We start from the raw sequence: 23,992 nt of genomic DNA on the forward strand, positions 1-23,992 counted from the left end.
TGTTACTTGTTAGGAAAAGTAGCAGATCTGCAAGCTCAAAACGAGCTTGCAGATCTGCTACTTTTGATAGTTTTGTGCGACGCTGCTGTAGTATGATCAAGAAGGGTGTTAATTTGCGGAAAAAATACTCAAAGTTAGAATATGGAGATAAGAGGTTTCTGCCTGACAGCAACGATATATACCGACATAAGGTTTTCAGAAAACTGAAAGACATTTGTAGAATCGGGTCTTAATGGGTCAGTGTTTTACTTGGTGTGTTGTGACTAAACCGTTTAATCTGTATGAAACCACATCAAAAAACAAATACCTGAAAAGAAAGTTTACATTAGTCAAAGACAAGGAGCAAATGTTACACATATTTACTGCCAAGGCAATAACTTTTAAGAAAATATTTACATGTTATAAATTAAAGGGGTAAAAAGAAAGGCAATAAACATTTAGACTATAATAGGAGACACTCAAAGGGAGTGGAATATGTAAGGTCAAGTGTGCATTTTACATTCACTGGTACCTGGAAGAGTAAGAGTTAATATATTATGGCTGATTTATACTTGGCTGCACGCTGGTATTTTCACCAAAAATAGCAGCTCTACAAGCTCAATACATCACTGCGTGACACGTTTAACGTGTAGATCGGCTATTTTAAGTGTGAGACATGTGTAACCAAGTGGGCTGAGTCAGCTAGAAGGGCAGATTATGTAGGTAGTTATACAGAGGGTAAATAATTGTAAAGGTAAATTGTGCCGAGTTTGTAATGCATAATACATAAGTGTACTTAACTGCATTCAGTAAATCATCTGTTACTAAAACACTTTTGTTCTTTCCAAACCATTAGCCAAACAAGTCTTCTCTCAACCAGTATTATTTGGAAACGAGAGTAAATGCCCCCTAGTGAAAGAGTAAAGAATGGCTTCCAAGCAAACGACACAATTCTATGACAAAACTACAGTTGCTACTACAGTAGCAATTGCAAACAACCACACTAAATAACAATGCCATGAGTATTTCCCCCACTGTGGAGAGGAAAGAGATTAGAGATTTAAAGAAATACTGTATAGGACTGGTAATACAATTATCATGCCACAAGATGATCTGGACCAGTGAAATTAATAACAGCGTTGTATTTCCAATGTGAAAGTATTTTTTTTCTCAGTAAACATGATGAAAGCATTATAATTCCTAACTACACTCAAAGTCTCTACAATAAGATATTTCTAAACTTTTAGACTTTAGTATGTCACTATCCTAGTGGCATGTACTGTAGAGGTATATAGTGATGGCAAAATCTTTCAAGTAAATACAAAAACAATAGCCCAGTAGGCCAATATTGCCCTTGTCCAGGGGAGTTCCCCTTTGGTGAGTGGTAGATGTTTGGCTTCCCATACAGGAGGCCCAGGTTGGAATCCAGGTGGTTATATGTATCAGTGTCTGTGTAGAACAGTTTGCAAGTCTTCTGGTAGTGAACCGGTAATGGTATGGATGTATCCCTCCAGCTTGTCCAGAACGCCATCCTTCACTGGGAGCTGCTGTCTGCGTGCTTTCACCTGGACAGGTACAAAGAACCATCAGGTAATGGACCACTTTGAGAGCAGCCATTTTGACTGGTAAATGCAGCTGAAGGTACACAGTGAAATCATCAGTGTTAATTTCACTCAAGAGTGTACAAATGGAACTAAATGAACCCATTTGGTTCCATTTGTACAAAATGGTTACATGAATATTGAGGATTTTACCGTGCAATAACATTAACTATGGGTGTGTTTAATGTAGGCCTTTCTTGAATGCCAGCATGAAGTTAACTTTATCGGAGCTGGGTGTGTTTAATTTAGGTGTTTCTGTGTGCCAGCGTGAAGTTAACTGGACAGGAGCTGTCCATGCTGTGCACATGGTGACACCTAAATGAAATACACCCACAATTCATGTTATGACCTTCAGCTGTGTTAACCCGTGAACTCATCTGCTGTGAGTTGTAGGCTGATTGCATCCAAATTTGTGAAATGAATTTCAATAGGTTTGGTTGATTTGCACCAGTGTGCAAATTGATAACTGGTATAATTGGTTTACTTACTAGCTTTTCTTTCAGTTTCAAAACCAGGTCAACAATTTCCACCTCTGACTTGTCTTTGGTCCAACCCAACAGATCCTGGTGATTAAAAGGGAGGGTAACAGCATATAACCAGCACACATGAACACCAACAATAACAGTGATGGGGTCTCTTGCACTTCAGCCAATCCCCAAACGGAGGCAAGTGCTCTCAGAAGGGAGTGGGACATGTTAAAACAATTACCAGAGTACTGGAGCACTCAATTTACTTCTATGCTTTTAATAAGGTGCAAACGAACATACAAAGACTAAAGCTTTGAAGCACTGCTGCTTCTTCAGATACAAATGAACAGAAATTTACTGTTGTTTTTTTTTACTAACAATAAATGTATTTATTGTTATAATTCAGTGGTTGGGCCATGTGAATTTTCAGAGCATGTTTTGAGCAATCAATTGACTGTTCCGGCTTGGATCAATGGAACTAATGTAGTGTTGACTATTTAGCAGTATCACAAGGTTTTAAAGAAAACTACGATTTTTTTTTAACATAACCGTTTTTGTTAATGTTATATTAATCTTAAAATCTGCCCACTTGCAATATTCTCACGGCCCATAGGGAGAACCACACCGTTGTAATTGGTTCAGTGAACTCACAGCATCACAGACAGCCTCCAGATGCAGACCTTCTAGTTTCTGGGTCATTTCCCTGTGCCGCAGACGATACCAGCCATCAAAGTTGGGGGACCTGAAGAATCTCCTGTAAAGCCACAGGAGGATGTAAAATATATCAACATCACAGTAAATACCGTCGTAGTGTAGAGGGCTCCTGCACACAGCTGTACTGTAAGTGGTGGCATGAAAATTATGTACAGGTATATGCAGGCTCAGATAGGGTAGGGTTGCAAACCTGTACAGGCCCATCCAATCCCCTTTGCTGACTGAGGTGAGCTGAGGTCCAGCATGCTCCAGAGTCCCAATGAACTCCTCCTGACTGAAGGGACGGATCAATGGAGGGGTCTGGAACACACAAACAAAACTCTTGGTTCATCTCCAATTATAGGATCTCCACTCCGAAAATTGTAACAGCCATTCTGCCTGCCCTCATGTCGCCTAACCCAGTGGTTCTCCCCAAAAAAAGAAAAAATATATTATATATAGATATAGATATAGATAGATATAGATATCATATAAGTATTTGCTGCGGAACCCCATTTGAAATTAATTTGTGCCAGTGACCCCCATTAGAGATTTGTCAAGATTTTTCAGAAATAGCAGATCTGCAAGCTCACGAGTATCAATGCAACAGGTTGAGCTTGTTAGATCAGCCTTTTTAATGTTTTTTTTGTACAGGGCTTGAGTGTTTAAACTGTTCCTCATTTTGCTGGGGGACCCCTCAAGAACCCTGGGGATCCCCCGGACACCCCTTTGAGAACCAGTGGCATATACCTTCCAAGGCGTCACAGATCTCTGCAGGGGCATCAGGCTGGCCAGGTAACGTTCCTGACAGAGAGAGAGAGAGCATGAAGACAACATGTGAGACCCATAGGAGATTGTCGTAGCAGTTCTAGCTGCTGATGTACCATGTATGTGTTAGGGCATTAACAGAATAATCGAATATTCGAATATTCGACTATCAAACCGACTATTCGACTATCAAACCACTATTCGATTAAAAAAGTTTTTTTGATTATTTTTTTTTAGATTATTTTTTTTTTAGTGGCTTTTCTACAGCAGACACGCAGCTGTGAGCTCTGGTGTGACGTCAACTCGCATTCCTTGAGTCGAGTCATCAATGCCATTAAAAAAAAAAAAAAAAAATTAATTTTTTTTATTATTTTCTTTTTTATAATCAAATCGATTAATCGAATATTCGAATACTTATAGGTCGAATAATTCGAAAGCTAAAAATCACTATTGATCACGTGAATGCCCTAGTATGTGTTGGTGGATGATCATGAGACGTTCGGGGCGACAAGTCTCACCAGCGGGATGATGAAACTCTGAGTGAGCTCCAACAGATGTCTCCTCAAGATGGCGCTCTGCACCTCTGAAGGCCTCTTCCTCTGGATGCCCTACAGCCAGACGAAATCAGACTTGACTTGATTGTGTACAACGGTTTCACATGCTGAAAACAGCACATCTACAGTACAAGCTCACAACGCCACGTCACATGATGTGCAACGAAGTATACATCTTGCTTAAACCAGAAGAAATTGTTAGTTTTGGTGACTCACCTTTAGGAGTCTTTTGATTAGAGTCTTATCCTTGTGTAGAAATGGTTTGTATGCAGTGTAGATGCCTAAGGAGAGCAAAAAATAATAATACATCATTACACACAAAAGCAACAACAAAACAATATATGTATCAAAAAACAAATGTATCAACTAGTATCGTGTTTCACCTGGTTTAGTGTCCAAGGTTTTCAGTTTAGCCAATTTCTTCACCTTTAGCTGTTTGGGCAGATCTCCTGAAACAAAATACATGTATCAGGTCAAAATATAATGATCAACCAGTTGACACAAATGTAGTGTTACTTTGCGAGATGTAAAAGAACTGCAAACTTCGAAACACTCATTTTACCCGCCGTCTTGAGTTCTCCTAGGCGCACAATGTGCGGCCAGCATTGGAAGGTCTTGATGAAGAAGGGATTTGTGACACCCAGGATGACATTGGGTCTGAGAGGTAGAGGTAGGAACAGACGACAGGGGAATCAGAAGGGTTCAGAGACCTCCACCAATGACATGTCAGTTAGACCCTGACTGTGTTAACAGTATAAAGTGTTAATGTCACTCACGGTGCCTGCGTCCTGGTCGTGTACTCTCTGAACTCACTGTCGTGGATGGTGAAGTAGGGCCTGTAGTCACAGCAGTACTTCAGAGGAGCAATTGAGCTGCAGACAAGAGAGGAATAATGCTCTTTTATTTCAAGGACCCACCACATTTATCTATAGATTTATAGACTGTATATACACACACACACACATCTTTGGGTGAAGTGACCTACTGTATGTCTATGCGTCACAGACAAAATTACCCGACTAGAGCCAGCACGGTTTCCGAGGACACAGTGGGCGATGGTGCCATGACGACCACAGGTTCCCCTAGCAGCATCAGCTCCCAGAGCATCTGCAGGTGGATGAGAACCGACTGGAAACACCTAGACAGGTCAGAGGTCATTTAAACCATTAAGACCTGAGGCCGACAAATGCCTTCTAAATCAGCAGTTCTCAAACTTTTTCGTGCCAAAAATTATATGCATTTGGCCGCGGGTCAGGGACCCCCCAGAAGAGAAGATGTGTGTTAAAAAGTCAAAACACTTTCAAGATTTCTAAAAAACAAGAAAATTAAATGGCAGATCAGATGTACAAGCTCGCAGCGTGGCACGAGGTGACACACTGTGAGCTTGTATATCTGCTATTTTTGAGAACCACTGTTCTAACCCACTGTTCTAAATCCTAAGAGTTTATGTCCAAATCTGAAATGGAAAAAATAACCTGTGTTCCAACCGTAGTTATTATTTTGTCACAAGCTCTTGTTAATACTTTTCATTGGTTAAATATTTATGAAAGGTGAAATATGGACATGCAAGGTTTAGGCCCGACACTGACGATATGCATATACTGCTTCGAATTTCAAAATGGTTCTACTTGTTATATTTTCCATAAACACATCATAAACAGATAATCTTTACACAATCACCGTCCACACAGTCCCAAAAAGAGAGATACATTTACTTGAATAGGTCCAGTTCGTGGATGGTCGGCAGCATTGTAGGAGCTGGTAGAAGATTCTGGAGAAAACAACATGACAAAATTTTACATTAAAAAGGAAAGTCTGTGTTATTCAAGTAGAACCAAATACCCGGACGCAGCACACAGTAAAATCCTCATGTATGCATCCGTAACTCAAGAGTGTACAAATGTACATGTGTCTCACCAAATGGACCCTTACGGGTCCTTTTGGTTACAGCTGTACACTCTCACAGTTACATATGGATACATGAAAACATTTCACACAAACCTCGCTTGGGGCATGTTTCACTGGACTTCCTCCTGCTTTGTCATTCTTGGATGGGATCCTGACCTGAAAAGGAAATGTTGATTTTTTTTTAATACTGGAGTGTGAAATATAACCATTTTCACTTCAAATGCATTATTGATCAGTTTATCAAATTGCATGAAATGGCGGAACGCCACACTCTCAGTGAAATGTATTCTTACCTGTAAAATCACTCCCATGATAGGGAGATTGAGGGTCAACCCTGGCACCGGTGAAGGCCATTGGTCCATCTCATTACACACTGCGTGGGAGAGGATTACGGAGCATGTCAGGGTGCAAAAACCTTCACTAAATGCCAACAACCACTATCATTCCCAACTCACCTGCTTCCAGACAAGGCTCCAACTTCTCAAAATATTCTGGGGCTATGATTTGCAGCAGGCTATGGAAGAGGTGGATATAGGGTAGCCTGGATATTAGAACAAGAGACTGCAGCAGTACAGTGAAGAGAGAGAGAGTAACAGTATAAAACAAGGAGAAGGGAAGAGAAAATTTAAATGAATACATAGTGGATCATATCTACACCAATCTGTAACACAAGTCTCTCTTTAACAACTTAACCCATTAAAACCAGGAAAGCATCTGTGTAATTTTAGAATTTAGCGTTAGCTATTCAAAAATAGCAGATATACAAGCTCACAGCTCGTCACTTCTTGCCGTGCTGTGTCAGCTTGTACATCTGCTGGCCTCAGATCTTAATGGATTAAACCCTCTATACTTAGTAAATCGGACCTGAGTTGCAACTGTACTTGGTCCGCTCTTTTGAGCTTGGAAATCTGCTATTTTTGACGAACGTTCCCCCCAGAATAAGGATGGTGGGGTTCAAGTGTTAACACGTTTTCTGCAGAAATCCCTGTTGTTGATGTTGTTTTTTTGTTGTTGTTTTTTACAGGAGACTGAGTATGCTTGTTGAATAGTGTTAAACATGACGAGTTTCAGCGAATCTCACTTTCTGAAAATAGCCCCGTTTCACAGAGACGTCCTTGACTTGTCTGAAGTAAACGTAACCATAGAAATGGGCCAACTCTCGCTGCAGGGGTCAGAAGCAGAGAATGAGAGACAGAAAGAAAAAGCAGGTTATCAGCATCAACATGGAAGAATTACAGTCTCAAAAGATTATTAATAATATTATGTAGTCCACAAAAAGAGATTAGTCTCAGTCTGAGGTATTATGGCACAGGCTATGAAATCATGCTCGTCCCCCTCTAGAAAGCATTGCATTTTGGACACATCCCCAACATGCCATTTGCGACCAAAAGAGACATCACTTCACCTGTAGTGTGATAGGGGCGTCCCTGTTGTAGGCATCTTCCCCAAACCAGTAACCGCTGCGACCCACAGACTGACGCAGCCTGAAGCTGAACTGAGTGTCCCCGAGACATCCTGGGGCCACACACACACACACACACACACACACACACACACACACACACACACACACACACACACACACACACACACACACACACACACACACACACACACACACACACACACACACACACACACACACACACACACACACACACACACACACACACACACACAATCTCAGCTTGCAACCTGGTTATGAATAGCTGTGAGTGACACTGCATCATGTGGTGCGTGTTGAAGTATTGCTAGGTCAGTTTTACCTGAGTAAGAGTCAGGAAAGGATAAGTAGCATATGTTGCTTTTCTGTGAAAGCATAGAGAAGGAACGAGTGATTATTTGATGTGCACGTATTTATCATTTGAACAATCTTGACAGACAGGAGGGTGAATTAAGATAGATAATAAGTACCTCCTTCTCAGTAAGTTTGACATCATGGGGATACACAAGCTGAAATAGCATAAAAAACACATATCAATATATGTACAGTAAAATGAAATCCTCAGTGGTAATATGCATGTACACGCCACAGTAAAATATTCAGTTGTATTTATCCATTTGTAACTCAGTGAGATGTGACCATAAATGTGACCAAATGGATCCTTAACATCAGTAGTTCCCAAACTTTTTCGTGCCAAGGACCCCCAAAATGATATATATTTGGCGGCCGCGGACCCCCCATCTGAAAATGTTTTGTGGCAGGGACCCCCAGAAGAGAAGAAAGATTTGTGTTGATTTGAAAAATGACAAATCAACACAAATCAAAATGATTCAAAAATCTTCCAAAAACATTTTCAACATCCATGATGGCCCAGAGTCAACGACCAGCTTTGACTTGCATCAGCACCAATCACATCTAAAAGTGCACCTGACATGCTACAAGCTAAGCTATCCATAGCTCTGGTCCAGAGCGTCGAGTTCTCTCTAACGCTCTGCCAGGCGCGCTCCTATTCTCATAGACCGAAAATTCCACTACCGTGCGAGGTCTCCAACTTTTGTAAAAAATATTGATTGATTGTTGTACTTTATTTATTAAGACATGAGAAACAGTACGGAAGTACAATTCACAATACAAGGTCTACTAAACTGGATAACTCATAAAGCACCAAGCTTGTTTAAAATGAGTTCCCACGGACACAAATCATGATGACATATAAGAGACAGACAGATAAGCAAAACTGTTTCTCTACTCATCAAAACAAAGGCTGTTTTGTGTTGTTGAAAGTCTATTCTCCAGGGTGGGAAACCTCTCGGCACCCCACCTTCTCTGTATAATACACTTTTTGGGCAGAAAATAAAATATGTCCACCAGGCGGAATTTATTTGCATTACTCACCTGCGCCCTCTACAGATCTGGTCAATGGTAATTTATATTGACCAGATCTGTAGAGGGCGCAGGTGAGTCATCAAAATAATTTCCATCTGGCGGACATATTTTATTTTCTGCCCAAAAAGTGTATTATACAGAGAAGGTGGGGTGCTGAGAGGTTTCCCACCCTGGAGAATAGACGTTCAACAACACAAAAAAAGCCTTTGTTTTGATGAGTAGATAAATCGTTTCCTTTATCTTTGACTAAAGTTGGAGACGTTGCACAGTAGTGGAATGTACAGTCCATGGGAACAGCACCCGCTCCTAACAAAGCGAGAACTAGCCAACGCGGACCAGAGCCAGGCTATCCACTGTACGGCTGTGTACCTCTATGGCTTGTCCCAGCTCCAGGTCGAAGGTGACGACACACACGCATTCTAACCACGACGAGAAGCGAGCCCACGGCGAGCGAGACGCCGCGCTCTCCGCCGCGTCGTCCGGGTGACTTTCGGGGCTGTCAAGTGGGTCCATGATCACGAATCAATCAGAGGTCGATCCATTCCCCCATCATTTATCCCCCCAGCGTCTTCTTTTGTAAATCAAAATAATGTTATTGTTTCTGCGAGCCAGCTGAGCTCAGCTGGGTAATCCTCCTCCTCCGGTCCTCAGGCGCCCTCTAGTGAGCGGAGGGTTACGTCCGTCGGACAAACAGCAACACAATTACATTTTCTTTGAATGTTGACTTTTTTGGGGCACACGTTCAAAACCAAGATGACAATAACAAGCGTGATGTTCATTCCAAACTTGTTGTTGTGCGGCTTGCCTTGGGAAATGCTGTCATTTTGCAGGTCCGCGATTAGCCCTGATACATGAGTTAATATATCATGACAGTCATGGATGAACTTCAACCTGGTGTTTGCACTTTCTCCCTTTTTGGGCCGTACATCTACATAAACGTTCAGATTTCAAATATAAAGTGCTTACCCCATGGCCACAGATGTTACAATACTGCACGGGTCCTCAAACGTACCCGTATATTCCGTATTGTTCAATAAAAAGCATTTTAATCCGATCGGTGGCCATTTTCTCCGTATTTTCGCCATCTGCTTTTAACTACTCGACCCTATCGGTTGGGAGGTGTATTGCACTCTGATACATTATAATTCTATGAGAAAGTGGCCACCAATCGGATTAAAATGCTTTTCATTGAACAATACGGAAAATAAGGGTACTTATGAGGACCCATACACATTTTAACATCCGTGGCCATGGGGTAAGCACTTTATATTTGACATTTGAACGTTTATGTAGATGCACGGGCCAAAATGGAGAAAGTGCAAATACCAGGTTGAAGTTCAGCTCATGTTTCAGGGCTAAACCAACTACGATGCAGGTCCGCGATAAACTTCAAGTCCCATAATGCTTTGCTTCAGCGCGCTGTCACACAACGTGTGTGCAGACTGTGTGTGCAGCAGAGCAGACACAGACAGTTGGTCCTCAAACCCCCGGCAGTCAGTCAGGCAGTCGGTCCCTCGGTGCTCTGTGGCTCGTTCCGAATCGACCATGGCTTCAGCCTCGGACCCGTGCTCTTTCTCCTCTTTCACCAAGTGCGTTACGAAGCATCTGAATCTCACCTACCGTGTGGATTTTGACAGCCATGTCATCAAAGGGAAGGTCGCCCTAACCATCGAAGTCCTGGAGGATCGTTTCTCGTCTCTGGTACAGTGTGACTTATTAGCCATCAAGCTAAGGCCCATTCATTACTCTCTGTGTTCACTCTCCATCAGTGGTGGGAAAAGTACTCAATTTTGTTTTACTTTAAGTAAAAGTATCGATACTGCAATGTAGGAACACTCTGTTACAAGTAGAAGTCCGGGTATTCAACATTTACTTGAGTAAATACAAAAGTATTGGTATGAAAATGTACTTAAAGTACCAAAAGTAGAAAGTTCTCATTATGCAGACTGTCCCATTTCACACGTTTTCAAATGTATAAAATGTGTGAACATCTTTTGACAATAGCAGATCTACAAGTTCACAATGCCCATTGTGAGCTTAAATGGATAGATCGTCTATTTTCATATGGCTGAAATGTATATCGGCCATATGAAGTGGTTCATATATTTTTTTGTAATAATTATCAATCTGCAAAGTAACTAGTAGCCAAGGTTTTCAAATAATTGTAGTAGAGTAAAAGTACAATATTTGCCTCTGAGATGTAGTGGAGTAAGAGTAAAAGTACCAAAAATTGAAAATACCCATTAAAGTAAAAAATACCTCAAAATGTTACTTAAGTACAGTACTTTAGTAAAAGTACTAAGTTGCTTTAAACCACTGCTCTCCATATAGTCACCCATAGTGGGATATACTAGTCTAGAGTAACCTTTGTTTGGTACTGCTTGACTGCAATGTTGTCTGTTGTGTTACACAGTGTGTTTGGTTCCTGCACAAGCTTACCTTGTACTAATGCACGAAAGGCTGATTTCCATTCATAAAACGGGGATGATAGACACTGCAAAGTTTTCCATTCATTGCCTATTAAATAAACTCATTCATATGCCAGGCACTGGCAGGCAGCTATCATTCATATGCCAGGCACTGGCAGGCAGCTATCAACGTTCAGAGTTTGCTTTCATGATTGCATTTTAATAACACAATAATTAAGCATCCATCTTCTTGGACTTTGACAAGGAGATTGTGCTGGCAGGTGAATGGACTTTAGATCTGGGCTTGACAAGGTAGTGTTTTGCTATAGGCAGTGTACCGGTGCTTAATGCTGACAGTATTCCATCCATGCTCATCACAGTGAATTGACTGTACACATGTAAAACACATATGCTGTCTAGCATAATTATGTGTTTTATAAGCATACAGCTACAAGGATATAAATAATATTTAGAAGTAGGACCCATATATATGGCACCTTCAAGCACCTCAAGGTGTGCCACTCATGACTATAATGTACATACGTTGCTATTTTTCTATATATTATCTTTTTTTTTCCTCTACTACTAACCTTAATAATTTCTTGCTATTTTGCTGCCACAACGTTGAAACTATGAATCTACTCATATAAGTTGTAACAATACAAATCTTGAATCACACACAGTAAATCACTATTCTCATTTGCTATCAGTTGTAACCAAATTGTTGCTCTATTTCAGTATTTGTCAATGTTTGTGTTCCTCTTCTCTTCCCCTCTACTACCGTCTTTTCATGCAGACACTAGACAGCAGAGATTTGAAGATCTTAAGCGTGACAGCCAATGGACAGGAAGCCACGTTCAACATGGGACCCAAGCACCGCTTCATGGGCTCCCCTCTGGAGATTACTATGCCCGTTGTCCTCTCCAGGTTACCGTACTACTAGTGTTGATTTTGACCGCAAATTTTGGTTCAGTTTTAGTCATAGACTTTTGAATCAAATTCCATTTAGTTTTAGTCATATTTTAGTCATCTGAAATGTTTACATTTTTGTCTAGTTTTAGTCAACCAAATATCATAAGATTATAGTCGACTAAATCTACAGTTGATTTAGTCGACTAAAATGGCCGTGATGGCGTCGTGATGGCTGATTTTACACTTGGTTGCATGCGTGTGAGCTTGTAGATTTGCTATTTTCGGAGCGCAACACCCGAGTGCAACCAAACATAGAACGACTTGTCTTTTAGTTCTACTGGATCTCTTCTCCACTCAACCCTCCCTAACATTTTAGTCTAGTTTTTATTTGTTGACGAAATTGTCAATATATTTAGTCTTAGTTTTAGTCATCGTAGCCTAGTTTTTATTTAATTTTCGTCAGTGAAAAAAGGTAGTCGACGAACATTTTTCGTCATAGTTTTTAGTAGACGAAATCAACACTGCTTGAGACACAATTGGATATCTGTTACACGGCTGAAATTAATCTGAGAACTTGTCTAATAATAGATTTGGAACTGATCCAACAAGTCCCGCGAATACAAACAGGAATGTGCAGTGAATGTGTTGTGTTTCCGTGTACATCGTTAGGGGACAGCATGTAATCGTGGAGGTGAGCTATGAAACTTCTCCGAATGCAACGGCACTGCAGTGGCTCACCCCTGAACAGACCGCTGGGAAGGAGCACCCCTACCTCTTCAGCCAATGCCAGGTAGTTTGGGGGAATGTGTCACCGAATGACAATTACCTTCTTCCTCTTTCTATTTTATCAAGCCAGTCACACAGCGACACGATCCCGCGCTTGTTCTGCAATGTTTTCACAAGACATTGTCCCTAAGCACTGACAAGTGGTTATAACCACTTGCCTTAGCTCTAATTTCTAGTTAGTAACCATTTCCTTTAATGCCTCTTCAGTTCTGCTTTTCACCTGCCGTTTTGTGTTGTAACTCTTACGCTACGCAATTGGTCTTCTTTAACTTTCAACATCTTCCTTATCTCATCTTCATCTTCCTTATCCAGGCAGACCTGCTTGTCTGAACATCACATACCTGTGTTATTAATGTGTCTAAACAAAGTGCAGTCATGAACTGATGGAATGTTTCATTGATATGAATCTTTGGTGCATCCGCCAGCCTGCTCGTCCAGTAATGTATTCCCATTGGAGAGTGATGTTGTTGTATTGATTTACGCTGTATCTCTATCCAGGCTCACCACTGCAGGAGTATGGTCCCATGCCAGGACAGCCCCTCTGTGAAGCACACCTACTATGCTCAGGTGACACACGCACACACACACACACACACACACACACACACACACACACACACACACACACACACACACACACACACACACACACACACACACACAGACGCACACACTTTGTCAACTCTTCTCACAAAAACAGAACTGGAGGCACTAACTTTTCTTACAGTGTTGTTAATTTGATCTGTCTACTGCATGTTTTGTGAAAGAGCCATTGTTGTATGATGTGTGTGCGGATAGGTCTCTGTCCCCAAGGAGTTGGTGGCAGTGATGAGTGCCATGCGAGATGGACAGGAGCCTGACCCTCAGGACAGCAGCCGGATCATCTACCGTTTCAGACAGCCAGTAAGTCACTCTCTTATCACATGTGTCCCCATAATTACACCCACCAGTCAATGTGATAACTGACTGATTTTTATCTTGGCAACAGTGTTCAAAGTACAGAGGAGCTAATGAACTGCTGATAAACAAGTAGTGATATGGGTATTGAAAGTTACCAGCAGATCATTCAGTTTTCTCTAATAACCCATATAGAATAGCAATAAAATCCAAGAAGGATAACATGAACAAAATATTTGCATGTTCACCGTTTTTGCGCTCACCACTCATGCTCTAACCCAATGGTATCAAAGTGGGTTCTGGGCACACACATGTCCTTGAGGAGTTTCCACAGTCAAATGAGGATTAGTTTAATTGTAAAAAAAAATATGTGTATATGTATAAATTATTATTTTAAAAAAATATGACAATACGATTCAATATCACTAGGAATCAATTTCTCATATATGTATATGACATTTAGTGAATTTAATTAAAAACAAATCATATCAACACATTTCATATCAGGCTCCTTAGGAATAATTTGAAATGATGATCTAATGATATTTTGGAGTCTGTGAAAAAAAAAAAAGTTTGAAAAGCCCAATCTATGATTTGTCCCAGGTGCCCATGCCCTCTTATCTCATTGCCATTGTGGTGGGAGTTCTGGAGAGCAGGTAAAAAATACACATGACACCTTTTGTATTGATCTCAGTATGATGTAAAAGTCACCGCTCAATCAGCTGCGTCTAAATAACCAAAGAGTGCTTTTTCATCCGTTCAATTACCAGAGAGATTGGGCCGAGGTCTCGTGTGTGGTCCGAGAAGGAGTACGTAGACAAGGCGGCTTTTGAGTTCTCTGAGGTGAGTTTCTCTCTGCTGGTAACAATCGTGATGTACTTCATCTAGTTCATTGGGATACACAGGATATGCCTGCTCCTTCATGTGCGTGTATGTATTGCCATCAGACGGAGACCATGTTGAAGACAGCTGAGGACCTGGCAGGACCATATGTATGGGGCCAGTATGACATCCTTGTGCTGCCACCCTCTTTCCCTTATGGGGGTATGGAGAACCCTTGCCTCACCTTCGCCACCCCCACCCTGCTGGTAAGGAATGTGTACACACACACACACACACACACACACACACACACACACACACATACACACATACACATACACATACACATACACATACACATACACATACACATACACACACACACACACACACACACACACATACATAGAGCAACCAATGCCTAACACACACACACACAGAAACCAATGCCTAAATGGCCACAACCTCCATTCTGTTGTTGCCGGTCGTTATTTATTATTATACATTGTTATCTCCATATCTTGCAGGCAGGAGACCGGTCCTTGTCAAACGTGAGTGAACAACCTTCCAATGTTAGCCCAGGTACTGTAAACGGATACATGTCTGTTGATGTAGCTGTGTTGAGCTATGTGTTCTACATCTTGGCAGGTCATTGCACATGAGATCTCCCACAGCTGGACTGGTAACCTGGTAACAAACAAGACCTGGGAACACTTCTGGTAAGCCATAGTGACTACTGGCACAGCGTTTCTGTGAAATTATAGTTTTGACCTCTGTGTGACCTCTTTTTTTACATGTTGATGGCAGGTTGAACGAGGGACACACAGTCTATTTGGAGAGGATGATCGGGAGGAGTATGGAGAGTGAGCAATTCAGACAATTTAAAGCCATGGGAGGCTGGAAAGACCTGCAGGAATCAGTGAGAACACACACACACACACACACACACACACACACACACACACACACACACACACACACACACACACACACACACACACACACACACACACACACACACACACACACACACACACACACACACACACACACACACGCACACATACAGTATATACATTAATGTAGCCTCGCTTAAGGCCATACTGTTCATCCGGCAGGTTTAGCCCATTGACTATGACTCATAGTACACATTTTGTGTGGTTTGTTAGATTTTTGAGGAAGCCATTGAATTCCATAATATTACAGTAAGGTATGCAAATCAACCACAAAGACTTTAGTGGACTTTATTGCATTCTTTTAATGGTGAACATTTTTGTTACTGCATTTTAATGCATTTTATACCTTGAATTGCCTTCTTAATCGTGAAGTGATGTTTAGCCAATATTGACTGATTGGAAAGTTTGCTAACGCCAATGTAAACAAACATGAATGATATATGGCCATATGTGTTGACTGTTGATGGTGGTATGGTTCATTGTTATCTACAGTATCTGTGATTTGTTTTTGGCAGTGTCCGTTTCCAACCTGCTGACTTGTCTTCCCTCTATCTCCCAGGTTAATACCTTCGGGGCCAACAACCCCCTGACCGCTCTGGTACCTAGCCTACATGAAGTGGACCCTGACGATGCCTTTTCTTCCGTGCCCTACGAGAAGGGCTTTGCTCTGCTCTACCATCTAGAAGAGCTCATGGGTGGCCCAGGTGACAGTATTATTTATTCATCTTAACAGTACACCAGTTACCTCCACAAAACATACAATTCTGAACCGAGCCATAACAAGCAAATAGTTAACCTCTGTAAAGATGACATCGGTTTAACTGTCCTCCACCCAGTAACATCGCATAGGCACGTGCACACGTAGGAGCCAACCAGTACCCGAGAGTGTCGTAAATATGAAAAATATGAGAATCTTCTTCAGAGCACTCTGGTTTTGACATCACGGAGCACTCTGATATCAATTAATTTACAAATGGTCAGAGTAGATACTCGATAGCTAACGTTGCCATTTTCACCTTTGAAATTCATTCAAATGAACGTCTCGCAAGCCAAATTGTTGCCTCCCACAATTTTCAGATGCTTCTGTCCTACAGTCTGGAGCACGGAAGCTCTGAAAATTATCCGGGGGTAAAGCGGATGCCCCGCCTCACCCCACTTCCGTTTCGTGTTTGCAGTCGCGTAATTTGTCCTAAGTCGAAGCATGTGTGAATATGTTTTCTTATGTGTTTTGTAACACGTGCTTGTTGAATAATACCGTTGAGATTACCAAACAAGCCTCAACCATTGCATTTTGACTTCCTGCTGTCACAATACAGCTCGAATAACCTGGCTTTTCACTTGTGTGGTCTGAATGTTCCTAAAGCACAGCGCTCTGAATTTTAGAACGACAATGCTCCGAGCTAGGTCGTTTTATTTTCCCCTCCTGATAAGTCCGGTTTTAACAAGAAACGAGGGTACTGGTGCGCTCAACTCAAAAGTCTTAAGAGTAGGATGTTGTGCTGACCCAGAAAGCACAAACATAGCAAATTAACTTTTCAGCACAGCAGAAGGAAACAGCCTTCTGCTTCTGGGACATATGTGGGTGTGAAGTCTGGTTTTAGGACATTGCTATGCACGTCACACCAGAAAGTGTCAACTTGCTAGGTTCCATAGAGTACAGAAGTCCTGACGTCACTCGTTCATCCCCAGGTTCGTAAAGTAATTTCTCTATGGAGAATAACATTGGGTCATCATAGAATCGTCTCATATAAGAATTGTGGTCCAAAAATAAACAAACTGTCTCTGCGATATTGTCAGGGAGGAGGTTCTGTATCATTTATGATAGTCAGTCACTTATATTTGATACAGTCTGTTTCTGGCAAAAATTTAACTAATTCGGCGGAAGTAACATTATCGTTTTCTCACCGTCAGTTGATGCTTCATATCCATAAGAGTCAAACCGCCGGGATCATTTGTTTATTTTTGGAACACAGTTCTTATTTGACGCGATATTAAATACGTCTATGGGGATTCAGAATGGGGGTGGAAAACCGCGAACCAGGTAGACAAACCTAGGATGTGTAAATTACGTCAGACTTCGGTGCTCTATTGATAGGCTTTTTAACAGGTTAATCAGTCAAAAGAGTTGAAAACAACACGCACACCAAACTAATTTCTCACGTTATGTTTTTAACTAATATATAAAATATGTGCACATTTGCTTGAATGGCTCTTGATTCTTCTCTGGTTTCTACATTTTCTACTGTCCTCTTGTAATGATTATTTCTTCTAAATTTAGCTTTTATTCATTTAGTTGATTTTGCATTTATGTGTATGGGGGGTTGGAGGGTACATTACTTAGGGCACCTGCCTCCCCAAAAATCTGTGCACAGCCCTGGTGCTGCAACTCTGTTATCCTCAGGTGGGTAACACTTAATGCCTTATCTAGATGGTATGAATAGATAAGCAAAGCTTCATGTTACTACTGTATGTGTGGTTTTGTAACGTGACTGTATGATTGACCGTTCCAGAGGTGTTCATGGGTTTTGTCAAGTCCTACATCCAGATGTTTGCCTACAGCAGTGTCACCACAGAGGAATGGAAGAACTACCTTTTTACCTACTTCAAAGACAAGGTAACATGACTGGTGTCACACTTGGTGTACACAGTAAAAGGCCTCTGTGTTGATTTATCCATTTGGAGAAATTTGATTGTAGAAAAGTTAACCCATGAAGACCTGGAACGCATCTGTGTCACTTTTTCATTTGAGCTAAAAAGCATTATTTTCCACTTTGGCTATTCAAAATAGATATACAAGCTCATAGCGCGGCACCGAGTGCCGCGCTACGAGCTTGTAGATCTGCTATTTTGGAAAAATCGTAAAAATGTGTGCAAATCTTTGAATATATATATTCTTTTAAAGCAAACATTAACTCAAATCTTTGCTTCTGGGGGTCCCTGGAACAACATATTTTGAGATGGGCGTTCGCGGCCAAATTCATATCATTTTTGGGCGTCCTTGACATGAAAAAGTTTGAAAACCACTGATATAGGAACATACGTTTTTCAGAAAACCGTTTAGGATTTAGAAGACATTTTGCAGAATCGGAACCTCAGGCCTCAATGGGTTAAATTAGGTTTCTAACCTGCATGTTGTCCACTCCAGGTTGACATTCTCAACAAGGTGGACTGGAATGCTTGGATGTACACTCCTGGGATGCCCCCTGTCCAACCACAGTGAGTACAGTACAGAACAAGTACTGTAGGTTTCTGATTTACCCTTCATTCTTGTGTTAGTGCTGCTGATATAGTTTTTTTTATGTGCAACTTTTATTTCCTGTTCCAGATATGACACGACACTAGCTGATGCCTGCATTGCACTGTGTCAGAGATGGGTGCAGGTAATTATTGTTCCATTGCCTGCAGCATTAGGCCTGAGTTATACTTAGTTGAGTGTTATGCTGCGTCCCAAAAATAGCCGGTCTAGAAGCTCACCACGTGACATGCTGCGATGCGTTGTTGTGAGCTTGCAGATGTATTTTTTTCAATGTGTGACACAGGCATGCAACTAAGTGTAAATTAGGCTTTAATTGTACAACCTTCCTTTGTCCTTCCCTAAATGTGTTCTCCTTCTCTCCCTTCAGGCCAAAGAGGGAGACCTTGGGGGTTTCAAAGAAGCAGACCTGAAGACTTTCTCTTCCCACCAGCTGATTGAGTTCCTGTCCCTCCTTCTTCAAGAGGCAAGTCACACGTCACTCTCCTGCTCGCCATAATAGCTATTCACGTGCAGAGGCATGCCTATGTCCCTGGAATGCTCAAATAAGTTGTAGGGAAATGTTTAATTGTCTGATTATGGCTGTTGCTCCAGGAGCCTCTCCCACTGAGCCATGTGCAGAAGATGCAGGAGGTGTACAATCTCAACACCTATATGAACGCAGAGATCCGTTTCAGGTGAGAACCTCAGCATCAGTTTTATTGTCACTTCCATTATACACACTCTGCATACGTGGGAGCAAAATACAGTTTTCCGCAACTCATGGTGCATGTCCCATTTAAAAACAACAGACACATTAAAAAGAGGCAAGGACATTAAAAACATTTAAAAGGGAGAGAGAAAGCAGCAATAAAATAAGGAAAAACAACATTGGTAAAATAAAATTTAAAAAAAGTGTACGGTAAATGCATTCAAAGTGCAATATACTGTAGGTACTATTCAAAAAGGTCTGGTTCTGGTTTTGGGGGCAGTATATGGCGAGTTCAAATTCACTTCTATTGTCACTGTGAGTGTGTTCAGGGTTCTAATGGTTTGGGGCAAGAAACTGTTGGACAGCCTGCTAGTGCTTGCCCGGTTGCTCTTGAATCTCCTACCAGATTGCAGGAGTGCGAAGAGATGGTGGGAGCGCTCAGTCATTATGTTTGTGGCCACCTGTGATATTTTCTGCTGCTCTCACTATCCTCTATCTGACTTGCGGTCAGCAGCTGTAGTTTTCCATACCAGACAGTGATGCAGTTCGCCATTGGTTCAATCAATGGTTCCTCTATAGAATGTTGTCATGATAGAGTCTATCAGATAGACTCTCATGATAGAGTCTATCAGATAGACTCTATCATGACACGTTTACATTTCCTGCGGAGACTGAAAAAGTGAATTCCCCTTCCTCTATCTATCAGATAGAGGAAGGGGAATTCACTTTTTTCAGACTGAAAAAAGTGAATTCCCCTTCCTCTATCTATCAGATAGACTTCCTCTATCAGATAGAGCAAGGGAAATTCACTTTTTGGGCGGTGAAACCGCCCCTATAAGTGAGATTTGGAAAAATTTACATTTTCCTGCGCTGTGATCTGGGCCCAGGAAATTTGTACAATTATCCTGCGCTGTGATTGGCCAATCACAGTCTATTCAGGACTGTGATTGGCCAGTGTCACATGACACATGTGCATAGCCCTATATAAGAAACCATAACTTGAAAAAAACCAAAAGTTGGTTTTTTTCAAGTTATGGTTTCGTCCATCATAAAGAGTGTTTCAATAAATGTATTTATCTTTTGTACATGATTGGTTGACTCCATTCAGTATTGTGATTAGCTAGCAAGACACCGCCCACTTCACACAGGGTGTGATTTTTTCAGTCTCCGCAGGAAATGTAAACGTTTCTGGGCTTTCTTGGTGAGAGCTGAGGTGTTAATCACTTAAATGTTTCTAGTGTGGGTGTGAGTAATCATTCAACCAAATCCATACAATCTTCAGTTTTAATAAATTGATCAATGGGATGATACATAATACTGTAATGATAGTAAATACATCTTACTGCACACAATTACCCATGTTTGACATGCATCGTAGGTCATGTTTTGATATAAAAATTACAAATCTATGATATGCACTGTAGTCCGGTGATTGTCGCAGCTGAGGTACATCTTTCCTGTGTATCTGTGTCTTTTACTACTTTGTCAATATTTTTAGTCTAAAACAAAATGTATAAACATCTTGAAATGTAACAAAAGTTTTTACGTTTAGTTTTATTGGTTTTTGCCTTTCTTGAAAAATAGTTAGTGTTAAATAGGAGATAGCCTACACTTTAATTTAAGTTCTTAATAAGATCATCTTATCATAATAGACTTCACGTTTCTTGAATGAGTATGGATGTGCCCTGCCCATTGCTGCTTTGGTAATTAACATTCCCCACTTATTCTGTAGTGTTGCTTTTTGTCCTCTAGGCCTGTCCCCGACTAAGGATTTGTTTAGTCGAATCTAATTGGCGACTAATTGCCAATAGTCGACTGGCAGTAGGGCCAAAATACATTTTATTTCAAAGGGCCAAGTCTACACAGTTTGTTTTGTGTCTCCAGCAGAGTTTCTAGTGTCTCTATCTCTCTCTGGAAGAGGTTGCACATGAACTCTGCAGCCGCACTGAGGCGCTCCAACACAAACAATACCAATACAAAGACGAGGAATAAGAAGAATAAAGTGGAAGTTACGTGTGGTTGCAGGTGTAGACTTGGCCAAAAAACTATTTAAAACATTTTTGGCCATCAAAAAAAATGTATTATTATTTTTTCGACTAAGAGACACGCAATCGACTCGGACCCCCCGCGACTAACCAGTCGACTAGTCGACTTAGTCGAGGTCAGGCCTATTGTCCTCACATGTAGTGTTATTTTGCCAATTTCCTGAAAGATTAATACTTGATGCATTTGAATGGAACTCCCAACTACTGACTCTCTCCAGGTGGCTGCGACTGTGCGTTAAGTCCAAATGGGAGGATATGGTTCCAGTGGCACTGAAGATGGCAACAGATCAGGGGAGGATGAAGTTCACACGTCCTCTCTTCAGGTTTGCTACCATTATCCTGTGTCAGAAACGATCTGCAGACGTGTCAAATGTGATTTTATGTTACACTGTTAAATGCCATGTTGAATTCTATCCTCTGAAGCTCTTTATTGTGCGTTTTTTTTTTCCTCTGTTCTTTCACAGAGAGGTGTATAACTTTGACAAGTACCGTGAGGAGGCTGTGCGTGTTTTCTTGGCTCACCGTGCAGCCATGCACTATGTGACAGCGGGTCTGGTAGCCAAAGACCTGAAGGTGGATTCCAACACGACCACTGCTTTGTAAAGCAGCTTCGTATTCTTATCAGTATTATTACTGAATACACCTCTGTATTAGCAGCACCTACTGAATACACCTCTGTATTAGCAGCACCTACTGAATACACCTCTGTATTAGCACCAACCAATCAAATGCACTTAGTTTCTCACTCTATACAGTCTAACCTTCTTGGCTTTGCAAGGGAATGTGTGTAGAATGTATGTTTTGTTTGTGTGAGTGATTGATAACATATGGTGTATGTAAGAATGCATCTCAGGGCAGAGAAGACACTTTTGTATTACTATGGTGCTGATAACCTCTGACCCAAATATATTAATAAAAACACTTCCAGCAAAGTGGCTCGGATGAATGATTAAAAGCAATTATGCCACACCAATAGAGCAGAGACCAAAATGTCAGTGCTATTACTTTAAATTACACAACAGTCCACAATTCTGTGACCTGCATAAAACAATGGTCCATATAGTTAACTGTCTATACTGTAATAGCTGGTGGAGATCACTTTTGCGTTAGTATTGTATGACTTTTTTTGCTCGACCTAGCATGACTTTCATACAACATCTTTTGACATTGTATAATGTAGTATTCCCTTTTCTTTCTTGTTTAGACTTTAGGCCAAATTGTACTTTCTGCATCTGCGTAGCCGCAAGTGTCCATTGACAAATGTAGTCACCAGCTCAGGTCCTCGTGGATATCTGTGCACAGCACATCCCAAATGTTGTGACCAAGTGTACTTACAGTACTGTAATGCGCAGACAAATACACTGACTGCACACACGCTAGAAAAGCACAATGGAGGTTGAGAGAGATCTGTCGCTAACTTCATCTGTATAACTCGCTGTGAAAAGACTACCAAACCAAATGTTCCATTTAGACTCTGAGGAAGACGCTGGTCAAAACGTCAAGTCACCCATGCAATGCGATCTATTTTTTAAGTGCCCACCCATTCTTTTTGGTAGTGTGCGTGTGTGGAATGCATGCGCATCTGATACCAAATTGCAGTATGTACAGAAACGTGTAAGCTGTCTGCATACACAGACATACAAAGTATAATCAGGCCTTTAGGAAGAATATTTTTATGACTTGATTTGCATGACTTTTCATTTTCTAATGACAGACATTTGGGGTAATTTGTTGATTATATACAGTATAATTATGACTTTTTTGGACGACATTTGATGTTGTAGAGCGCCGGAGTGTTGCTATATAGCTAACATAAAGTAAACATGGTTTATTCATAAATCCTTTATAACATGGTAGAAAGTCAAAGACAATTATAAGGCTTGTTACAAAAGGTATTAACAAACATCAGTGTATGGCAATCACACCACCCCCACTAAACCACTATTAACCACTATATACTTTGTTGTACAACAAATGGCAAAGACGATCTACAAGCTCAGAGCGCGTCGCCTATAATAACATGCCCAAAATAGGGACACCGGGGGCCTATTACACGAAAGGAGAATTAAATAAGCCTGGATTTAAGTCAAATCCAGGTTTTACAAAGTCTGGTCCGTACAGCCTGGTTTATTCCGTTCCATGAACGCCAAGCCAGGCTGAAAAGGAGCGACTACGTGAAGCCAGGCTTGGATTTTTTTCACTGCCTGTTTTTCAGTCAGTCTTTTACTTCATTTTCTAGGGGAGGCGAGATTTTAGTGCCTGCCAGCACGGTGCTAACTATGTCAGAGCACGGTTCGGGGCGAGGCTTCCCCTATTGGGCGGGCGCCTGGGCGGGACTTCTTTCCTCTACATTAGAAGAGTTAGGACGTCACATTCTAATACAGCCTGAATACTCAATTTCATCACTGGCCTCAATGGCGCA

At 41.2% G+C, this 23,992-nt stretch overlaps 2 protein-coding genes across 4 annotated transcripts; one reads left to right on the forward strand and one right to left on the reverse strand.

Annotated features, from left to right (window-relative positions):
* Positions 1-342: 342 nt before the first annotated feature.
* dennd6b (DENN/MADD domain containing 6B) lies at positions 343-9,430 on the reverse strand. Of its 2 annotated transcripts, XM_080421565.1 has the most exons (20): positions 9,170-9,430; positions 7,885-7,923; positions 7,737-7,779; positions 7,376-7,485; positions 7,052-7,132; positions 6,426-6,531; positions 6,264-6,343; positions 6,064-6,126; positions 5,778-5,833; positions 5,078-5,200; positions 4,839-4,934; positions 4,625-4,719; positions 4,446-4,511; positions 4,279-4,343; positions 4,027-4,116; positions 3,491-3,544; positions 2,952-3,061; positions 2,699-2,801; positions 2,069-2,143; positions 343-1,544 (listed from the first exon to the last, which is right to left on the reverse strand). In XM_080421565.1, exons 1-20 carry the CDS (start codon positions 9,311-9,313, stop codon positions 1,422-1,424), a joined length of 1,722 nt encoding a protein of 573 aa, XP_080277691.1. In that variant the 5' UTR covers positions 9,314-9,430; the 3' UTR covers positions 343-1,421. The 2 variants fall into 2 exon arrangements, with proteins under 2 accessions (XP_080277691.1, XP_080277692.1); XM_080421566.1 differs by lacking the exon at positions 7,052-7,132.
* An 831-nt stretch (positions 9,431-10,261) lies between these two features.
* Positions 10,262-22,502, forward strand: LOC308079525 (leukotriene A-4 hydrolase-like). Of its 2 annotated transcripts, XM_080421075.1 has the most exons (20): positions 10,262-10,501; positions 12,005-12,135; positions 12,790-12,910; positions 13,405-13,473; positions 13,705-13,809; positions 14,407-14,459; positions 14,574-14,646; positions 14,751-14,891; positions 15,153-15,176; positions 15,274-15,344; positions 15,433-15,544; positions 16,141-16,285; positions 18,092-18,195; positions 18,727-18,797; positions 18,907-18,961; positions 19,205-19,300; positions 19,429-19,511; positions 21,789-21,893; positions 22,035-22,217; positions 22,255-22,502. In XM_080421075.1, exons 1-19 carry the CDS (start codon positions 10,346-10,348, stop codon positions 22,171-22,173), a joined length of 1,854 nt encoding a protein of 617 aa, XP_080277201.1. In that variant the 5' UTR covers positions 10,262-10,345; the 3' UTR covers positions 22,174-22,217; positions 22,255-22,502. The 2 variants fall into 2 exon arrangements, with proteins under 2 accessions (XP_080277201.1, XP_080277200.1); XM_080421074.1 differs by having other exon boundaries at positions 22,035-22,502.
* The last annotated feature ends 1,490 nt before the right edge of the window (positions 22,503-23,992 follow it).

This window comes from Gymnoscopelus braueri (genome assembly GCF_963280865.1).
Source record: "Gymnoscopelus braueri genome assembly, chromosome: 23".
In the NCBI taxonomy this organism is placed as follows: domain Eukaryota; kingdom Metazoa; phylum Chordata; class Actinopteri; order Myctophiformes; family Myctophidae; genus Gymnoscopelus; species Gymnoscopelus braueri.